This window comes from Pteropus alecto, unplaced genomic scaffold (genome assembly GCF_000325575.1).
Source record: "Pteropus alecto unplaced genomic scaffold, ASM32557v1 scaffold41, whole genome shotgun sequence".
In the NCBI taxonomy this organism is placed as follows: Eukaryota; Metazoa; Chordata; class Mammalia; order Chiroptera; family Pteropodidae; genus Pteropus; species Pteropus alecto.
This window is the reverse complement of record NW_006430464.1, coordinates 2,054,482-2,063,248: the sequence shown is the minus strand read 5'-3', so window position 1 is coordinate 2,063,248 and position 8,767 is coordinate 2,054,482. Positions and strand designations below refer to the sequence as shown.

Here is an 8,767-nt window from a genome sequence, read left to right as displayed (position 1 = left end):
ACCCCGTTCACCGTGCAGCGTAGTATACTCCTCGCGTTTGGGGGTTGGGGACGTGACCTCTTTGGGGCTGTTTTTCAGCCCACCGTAGCCATGCAGATGGGATTAGACTGTAAACCTTCTGAATCCGCTTCTTTCGCTCAGTACCATGCCTTCGAGACTGCTTTGTGTGGCTGCAGGTCTCTTTCTTGTCATTGCCTAGTAGGGTCGCGTGTGCGCAGGTCCCACTGTTTACCCATTCACCTGCTGAAGGACATTTGGGTCGTGCTTTGTTTGGAGCGATTATAAATAGTGTGACTACAAACATGCGAGTATGATGTTGGGCGTGAATGGAAGTTTTCGTCTCTCTTGGGCGAGACTCTGTTTTAAAATCTCTGCTTATGTTATGATATTTCACTGAGGCATATAATATACAATGTGTATATAATACAATATAACAATAATACATTGTTATATTATTGGAGTTAAATACTCATGTGACCACGACAGGGGGTGGGAGAGGTAGAGCCCGAGACTCAGAAAGGTGATGTGAGTCGCCTGGGATCAAACCCGCGTCTTCTCGACCACCCTCCACCCCCACCCCCCTACAGCCTTCACAGAATGTGTCAGGGGGGCTGGGGAGGCCGGGGGACTCTGCGCCACGGCACCAGTGGTTAGGGGTACAAACCGTGGGGCCACTTCGCCTGGGTTCAAACCCTAGCTCTGCCCTCTGCAGCTGTGTGACATTAGCCAAGCGACTCTGCCTCTCTGTGCTTCGATGTCGTTGTTTGTAACACAGAATAGTAATAGCAGTCGCCTTCTGGGGTTCTTGAGGAAATAAACCCGTGGAGGGACGTGGTGTAATGGGGATTACTGTGCCAGGGAGCGCTCTCCGTGGTATTTTTATTTTTCAACAAATTTTTATATACCCTCTGTGTATGCCAATGTTTTGGATACACTGGCAGCCAAACCTCTGACATCATGGAGTTTGTATGCAACCTGGAGAAGCAAGGCAAACAATCAATTTAATGTGCAAACAGTTAGAGCTTCTCCAAGGTGACAAGTGCCATGGGAAAGCAAGCACGTGGCTGAGGAGGGTGGGTTCGCTTGTACACAGAGCTTCATGGGAGGTCTCGCTGACAGGCGGTGACGTGGGAGCGAAGACTCGCAGGAGGCGAGGGTGCCAGTCACAGGCCGGAATGACAGAGAGAACAGGCCGCGCAAAGGCCCTGAGGCAGGGCCCGGCCCGGAGCGTAGCAGCGAGACCAGTGTGGCCGGAGCCAAGTGGGCCAGGGTGGCGGGGAGAGGAGGCTGAGAGGGGCCGGAGCCGATGGTGCTGGGCCCTGTGGTCACGGCGAGGGAGATGGGAGGCTTTGGGGCGCAGGAGGGACAGAAGTCCTCTCAGGCTCTACCCCGATCCTCCTGGCAGCCGTGTGGGGAGGACAGACTGTCGGGGGCCGGGGCGGAAGCAGAGAGGTCAGTAAGGGGGCGACCATGATAGTCCGGGCCAGCGGTGACAGCAGCTTTTAATCCTGACCCAGTCCCTTCGAGGGAGGCCTTCCTTCCGATTCTCTGTCTCCAGGTGAGGAAACTGAGGCCCAGAGGGGTTAAGCCATGTATTCAGGATCACACAGCTAGTTGGTAGCAGAGCCTGGGTTCAAATCCAAATCTAACTTTGGCCCGTCTTCATTCTCCCCTGCGTCGGCTGGGCTGCCTCTGGATGGGTGACAGCCCCCACCCCCAGGGGATCTTTACTGCACACCTGTTGCGTGCCAGGCCCTGGGGAGAAAACACGAAATGAAACAAACACACTGTGTCTTAGTAGCAGAGGGAAGGGTGGAGGCTCGGCGACAGGGATTTGCTGAGTGCTCCTTTGAAGACTGCTGTGTGATCTTGGGGAAATACATTAACCTCTCTGGGCCTCCGTTTCTCCCGTTATAAAGCGGTGCTCTCAGTCTCCACCCCGCAGGGTTCTGGGAAGAGTCCGCGATAACACATGTCCTTGACATAGAATTTCCTGCGAAGGAAACTCCAACAGGGTCTTGGAGGTCTGAGGAGGCCAGAGGGGGGGCCCTGAGTTTCGGACCGAAGAGCCGCAGCCAAGCAGTGGAGGTCCGGGGGGCAAGGAGGAGACCTGAGCTAGACCAGGGCCGTGGGGACAGAATGAGAGGACCAGGGCTGGTGGACTGTGGGGGGCGGGAGGCAGGAGAGTCCACGTGTTGGACCATTCTGAGAGTCTCGAGTCCTGGGGTCTTTCGGAGCAGGGCGGGCCAGGCACCTTCCAGGAGTTCAAGCAGGTCCTGTCGTGTGTGCCGGTTCCTCCTGTGGCAGCCTCCGACCCTGGTGGACTGTCATCCTCATTCCTCTGCCCTGACGAGCGACAGCCGCAGGCCAGGTCCTGGATGTGGCCTGGAGACAGAACGGGCTTGTGACCCAGGGCGAGGAAAGGTCCGCTTGGGGCCAGACTGGGTTTTTGAGGTGAGGGAGAAGGCGCACAGCACCTGTTTCAGGACACGCCGTGCGTGCGACTCAGCCAGGCGGGGGCCCAGGTGGGGGCCTCCCCGGCCTCCGTGCTCAAGCTCAGAGCTGGTAGGGGACTGGTCGCCAGCCGGAGGAGCAGCAGCTCCAAAGGCCTGGGGGTGGGAACAGCGCTCAGGGCCTTGGGGACCTGAGCTGGAGTGTGGGATCCCAGGAGAAGGAGGGGCCGGCACAGAAACTGTCCACGGGGCTGAGGTTCCGATCCCACCTCTGCCTGGTGCTCGCGTGTGGCCTTGGCCCGATCGCTCCCCTTCCCTGCACCCCCATTTTCTCACTCGTAGCATTGTAAACGCGAGGGGATCCCAGCTCCCCGCATTCGCGCTTGGTGAACATCGGTGCTCGGTTATTTGTTGAGCCACTGGCCGTTCTGGGCTCCCGGGGAGCAGTGGTCTGGGCTCCGCTGGCCTGGGGAGAGGCCAGGCTTTGGGTGCCCCGAAGGCCCCATGGGGAATTCTAAAGGGCCAGGGCTGGGAGCCTCGGAGGCAGGTGGAGAGCATAACCACTGCTCCTTGATGTTCCTTCTCTCTTTCCTGGTAAACCCCCTCGTGCATCACACGCGTGTGCATCTCACACGCGTGCATCGCACACTCGTGCATCTACGCGCCTGAGCACCAGCGACGTCTCGGCCTTGCGGACCCCACCCTGGCTGCCTGGGTTGCAGGTGGGACCCCATCTGGAGATGACGAGTGTTCACTTAGGCATCCAGGGACTATCCAGGGACTGCCGAGGGCCCAGGGCCTTTCCCTTGTCCACGTTTTCCTCTCCTGTAAACCCAGAGGAAACATCTCCCCGAGGAACCGTCCCGAGATCAAAGACAGAGATAAAGCCGACACCAAACCAAACGGGAGCTTTAGTTTCCTGAGCGTGTATCAGGAGCCAGGCGCTTTGCATATTTCATCCCTTTTAATCCTCGGGTAGGAGTAAAAGAGATGAAATATCTACGCTGAGGTAGATGTTACCGTTATCCTCAAGTGACAGAAGAGGAAACTGAGGCTCGGAGAGGCGCAACCGTTGTCCGAGGCACAGAGACAGCCGAGTTCTAGGCGCTTAACTGCTATGCTAATCTGCCTGGTAACTGATGACCTCACAGCTCCCAGAGTCATGACATCACTAAAACCATCACCCACCCTCCACCATCGGCGTACCCGATGACATCCCCGAACAAGAAAGTCATTACTGTGTGCTGAGGACCTACTGTGTGCCAAGTGCTGTGCTAAGCAGTCCCTCCTCTGGGCTCAATGTCCAGTTGCCTCTGTCACTGTATTAATAATAATTTTAGCCCGGATTTATGAAACGCGGACCATCAGCCAATCATGTTTACTAGTATTGACACATGAAACCCTCCCACTATCCCTACTGTTAAAAAATGTGTTCGACTGTCTCATAATTGGAATCCTGGGATCTGGATGCTCTTGCATCCCTCAGCCTTCATCCAACATTAAGTTTCTGAGTTTTGTCTGTGCAGTTGGAGCCCAACCCTCTATATACCAAGGTTGGAAACATCCTCCTCACGACCTTGAAATGAAATCCACAGACGACATAACCTACCTACATTTTTTCCTCCCAGTTCATTGTCCCAGGTGTACTAACTATGCAGACATACGTGGAAGGTCGTGAAGCGTGGCACCTAAGCCTGGGCAGCTTTGGGTTTTGTGGGGGCCGAAGCTCGTATTGTTTTGAGGGAATTCTCCTTAAGAAAATGAATCAAGGCAGGTGGCGACAACCCCAGGTAGAGGAAATGTTTATTTAGAGAGAGAAAAGACATCACAGCAACTCGCTTCGTTCAAAGCTGACGAAATACTCGCAACATTCCAGAAAAATAATACACTAGCTTCCGGGTTCGCACACTTCAAACCTAAATCTCCTCTCCCACCACCTACTTTTGGGGCCCGGTGCCCTCGAAGGCGTGATATTGTGATCCGACTTCTGCCCCCGAGTTTTCATGTCATTACGTCCACGTCCTGCAGCCAGCTGGCTTGCTGTAACAGACACAGACGTGACTTTGAACTTTATCAATATCCCACAAACGCCCCATGAAATGCGTCTCCAATTCGATGTGGCCTTAGCCGGGCCCCCCAGATACCCACCACTGTCCCACACCATGAACAGGAGACCCCGGGGGAGAGGGAGACAGAGAGAGACAGTAGATCAAAAGGGTTGCTCTTAAAACATCTCATTTCAGACCGTTTTGTTTCCGTGTCTGGCTGTGTGAACACATGGCGGGGGATTTGGAAAGCAGGCTCCATGTCCGGCTTAGCCCGTGGCCTCTGCCTCTCCACCCTGTGGCCGGGGAGGGGCGGGCAGCGCCCCCGACTTCTTTGGCCTCGGTTTCCTCATCGGTCCAACGGGGTGGTGACTTAGCGTCTTCCTCGAGAGTTGGGGGTGAAGAGTAAATGTGTGAAACACGGTTAGCCCCACTTCGCAGACGTAAAGTGCTCCACGTCCCACCGGCTGTGTGGCTTTGGGCAAGTCGCTCGAGCTCTCTGTGCCTCGCTTTCTTTGCCCATAAAATGGGGAGAAGAAGCATTGTCATCTCAGAGGATTGTCGTGGGCTTTCGGTAAACTATCTTCAGTTGGCAGGTGAAAAAAGCAAGGTGCAGAGAACGTTCCTTGCCAGGGTCCCGCGAGCGAGTGGGGTGCCCTTCACCCATTTGTGGGCCAGCCCGCCCTCCTCTCCTGAGATTCCTCTGTGACTTTTCGGCCACTATGTGTCCTGGAGGCCTCAGCTGTAAAGCTGGAAGCAGGGCAGGCCCCTGGCCCTCACCCCAACTCCGGGTGACCTGTGTCCTGGCCTCCTCCCGGTCCTCATGGTGTCCCCTCCTCCTACAGCCAGAAGCTGTCAGGAGAATACTTCCGGTACAAAGGCATACCCTTCCCAGTCGGCATCTACTCACCCGAGAGCATCAGCATCACGGAGAACGCCGAGGTGGAGGACGACGACATCTTCATCATCACCTACCCCAAGTCAGGTACTCGCTGCGCTGGGCTGGTGGGGGGGGGCGCATGCGTGGGACAGAGGCTGGGAAGCGCGCCCTGAGGGCAACGGGAAGCAGAACGGAGGGCTGGGGCTGTTCGGAACTGGGGTGACCTTGGCCTTTGTACTGGAGAGTCCCCCCCTGCCCCCCAGCATCCTTCCTCCAGACCCTTCTCCTGCCCCGGATCAGCTCCCACATCTCCAGGGCGGGGGCCCTGACCTCCTTGGCTAAAATAGCGTCCCTCTCTATGCCCTGAAATAACCACGTCCTTTTCTTCATGAATCAACTACCAGCCGCTGTACGATGTATATTTCTGTGTCGACTTAGTCTCTGGTTTCCCCCATTCAACCATGAGCTCCAACAGGGCAGATAATTCCGTTTGTCTCGTTCACTGCTGTGTTCTTCCAGCCTAAAACAACGCCTGGCACGTCCTAATTATTCAGGAAATCTTTGTGGAAGGAAGGTTGGGAGGGTCTGCGGTGACTTTAATCAGAGTCCCTTGGGGAGGTTTTAGTGAGAGGAAGGACAGACGTCAGCTTTTTCTTCTCTAAAATGATGGGGTTGACTTTGTTTTACAAAACAGTGTTGAAATTTTTCAAAATATGACTTTCACCCTTTCGGCATGGAGTTCTATGAGGTCGTCTTTTCTTTTTTTTTTTTTTTTGGTAAGAGCTTTGACACATAATTCACATACCACACAATTCGCCCGTTTTAAAGCGGACAATTCTATGGCTGTAGTACATTCACAGAGTTGTACGACCGTCATCACTATAATTTTCATCAGTTGTACAACCATCATCACTATCAATTTTAGGATATTTTCATCAGCCCAGCAAGAAATCCCGCCATCACGCATTAGCCGTCACCTCCCGAACCCCACATCCGGGTCCCCCAGCCCTTGGCAACCACTAATCTACTTCCTGTCTCTATGGATTTGCCTGTTCTGGGCATTTCGTGGAAACGAATCCTACACTACATGGCCTTCTGTAACCGGCTTCTTTCACTCAGCATAGTATTTTCAAGATTTGTCTTAACCAGCTCCTTAGCAATTAGCATCGACTAGCCTCCAACGCTTTGCCTTTATGCACAATATAAACTCCAGACACAGTGGCCCATTTGGTACAGGTATCGTTGACACGCCTATGCGTTTGCACCTGCGTTTATCTATTATGTAGACTAAACTCTTAGGTATGGTCAAAGCATCCACGCATTTGCAGTTCTGATGGACATAGTCAAATTTCCCTCCTTCGAAGAAGCTGCAGAAATCCGTTCTGGGAACAGCAGGCTGCGTTGGAAATAGCTCGGGGCACGGGCGGAAGTGATGGTTGCACAGCTTAACGCCACTAAACTGGACACTTAAAAAGGGTTAAAGTGGTCAATTTTATGTTCTCTACCTTTCACCGCACACCCAGAAGAAAACAATTATGAACTAGTAACGGGGGGTTCAACTACCAAGGGTTAAAGAGACCCCCAACGGACACAGGAATTGCTGAGACGGGGAGCAGCCACCCTCTCTGGGGCTGAAGCAGAGCGCCCAATGGAATTTGCCGCGGAGCTAGGGGGGGCCGCTGTCCATCACAGGGGCGGGCGGAGAGCAGCCCATCAAAACCGGGAGCAGAAACACCGTCCTCCTGCGGGGCGCCTGCAGCGCCCTCTACTGACAGAGCTTGGCATTGAGCTAGCTGGCAAAAAAAAAACCCAAAAACAACAAAAAAACCCCCATGTTGGCAGGGTCCAAGCTCCACCATCACAGAACAGGGCAACCAAGCGTGGCTCTGGAGCCCAGACGCAATACACTGAGAACTGGCACAGGCTGGTTGCTGTCACCCAAGGCAACACGATACTAATATCAGCTGCTCACTAACGTGAATATATTATTTCCCGTCCGACTCGCCTGTAGTCTGCTGGAACCGGGTCATCGATGAGGTCCCTCACTTCTACATGTTGTTTGTGGCTCCCCACAAAATCAGGGCAGCGAAAAGAGCTGAGATCTTAAGTCCAGACGCCTGGATCCAATGCCAACTTCTCCATATGTATTAGCGCAGTGCTTCTGTCCTAACGCATAAGCCCCAGCAGCTCAGAAAGCTGGACCCGAGAGTTTATTTCTCATCCTATAAACTCCAAGCAGTGCGGGATGGCTGGAGGGAAGTGGGGCGAATCCGGCAGTCTCAGGCAGCCCCGGGAGCCCCAGTTTCCACTGGCATCTCTGCATCCAACCAGCAGACCGGGGAGAGACAGAGTGGGGGTCACGTGGGGAGAGTTTATGGGCCAGGCCTGGAAAGGGCTGCATATCGCTGACACCTGTACTTCCCCAGCCAGACCTCAGTCACGTGGCCCCCGCGCGGCTGCAGGGGAGGCTAGAAGAATGTAGTCCCGTCCTACTGCGGGTAGGAAAGCGAAATGGGGTTGGGTGGACAGCTAGCCAGTCTCCGCCACGCTCCACTTCCCAGCTCTGCCACCCGGGCCAGCGACCTTGTTTCTCTGGGCCTCAGTTTCCTGCTCTGAAAAATAAAGCCAACCCCACCTCTCCCGCCGGTCGTGAGGAATCCGTGCAATAAGATACCTAGCCAATTGTGCAGTAAACGCAGCCGTTTCTAAATCCGATGCTTAAAAAAAATTAACTAATAATCAATCAATCAATCAATCAATCAATCCGATGCTATGCCCCGTTCGCCCTCGTCCACCTCAGATTCATTTGTCCCATTTCTCCCGCCAGGCACCAACTGGATGATCGAGATCCTTAGCTTAATTCTGAAGGACGGGGATCCCTCCTGGATTCACTCCGTGCCCATTTGGAAGCGGGCACCCTGGTGTGAGACCATCATGGGTGCCTTCAGCCTCTCGGACCAGTCCAGCCCCCGCCTCATGAGTTCCCACCTCCCCATCCAGCTCTTCACGAAGGCCTTCTTCAACTCCAAGGCCAAGGTGCGGCGGGAGCGCGAGCTAGGGGGTGGGGGGGGGAGGGGGGAGTAACTAACCGATGAACTTGGCGCGTATTTATTAAGGACCTTTCAGAGCCCTGGCCCCGACCTAGAACAGCGGTAAATAAACACAACGCGAGCCCACATTCTAAAGGGGGTACAGGCAGAGAAGGGATGGAATAAATAAGGAGGAAATTCAATACATCCAAGGCGATAAATTCACATCCCGAAGGAAAGGGTGAGGGTTAGAGTTAGGGCTGGGGGTTGCAATCGGGAATAAGGTGGTCAAGGGAAGCCCCAGTGAGAACGCCCCACTTGAGGAAAGACCTGGGTGGGAGGCGAGGGAAGAGATGTGTG

The 8,767-nt window shown here is 54.4% G+C and overlaps 1 protein-coding gene across 1 annotated transcript in view; it reads left to right on the top strand.

Annotated features, from left to right (window-relative positions):
- Positions 1–5,320: 5,320 nt before the first annotated feature.
- Positions 5,321–8,767, top strand: part of SULT2B1 (sulfotransferase family 2B member 1) — a gene marked incomplete at its 5' end in the record, with an annotated part of 10,375 nt that continues 6,928 nt past the window's right edge. Inside the window, 2 exons of the mRNA XM_025048834.1 lie at positions 5,321–5,483; positions 8,206–8,414. Coding sequence (XP_024904602.1) covers positions 5,321–5,483; positions 8,206–8,414 — 372 coding nt within the window. The remainder of the gene's footprint in view (positions 5,484–8,205; positions 8,415–8,767) is intronic.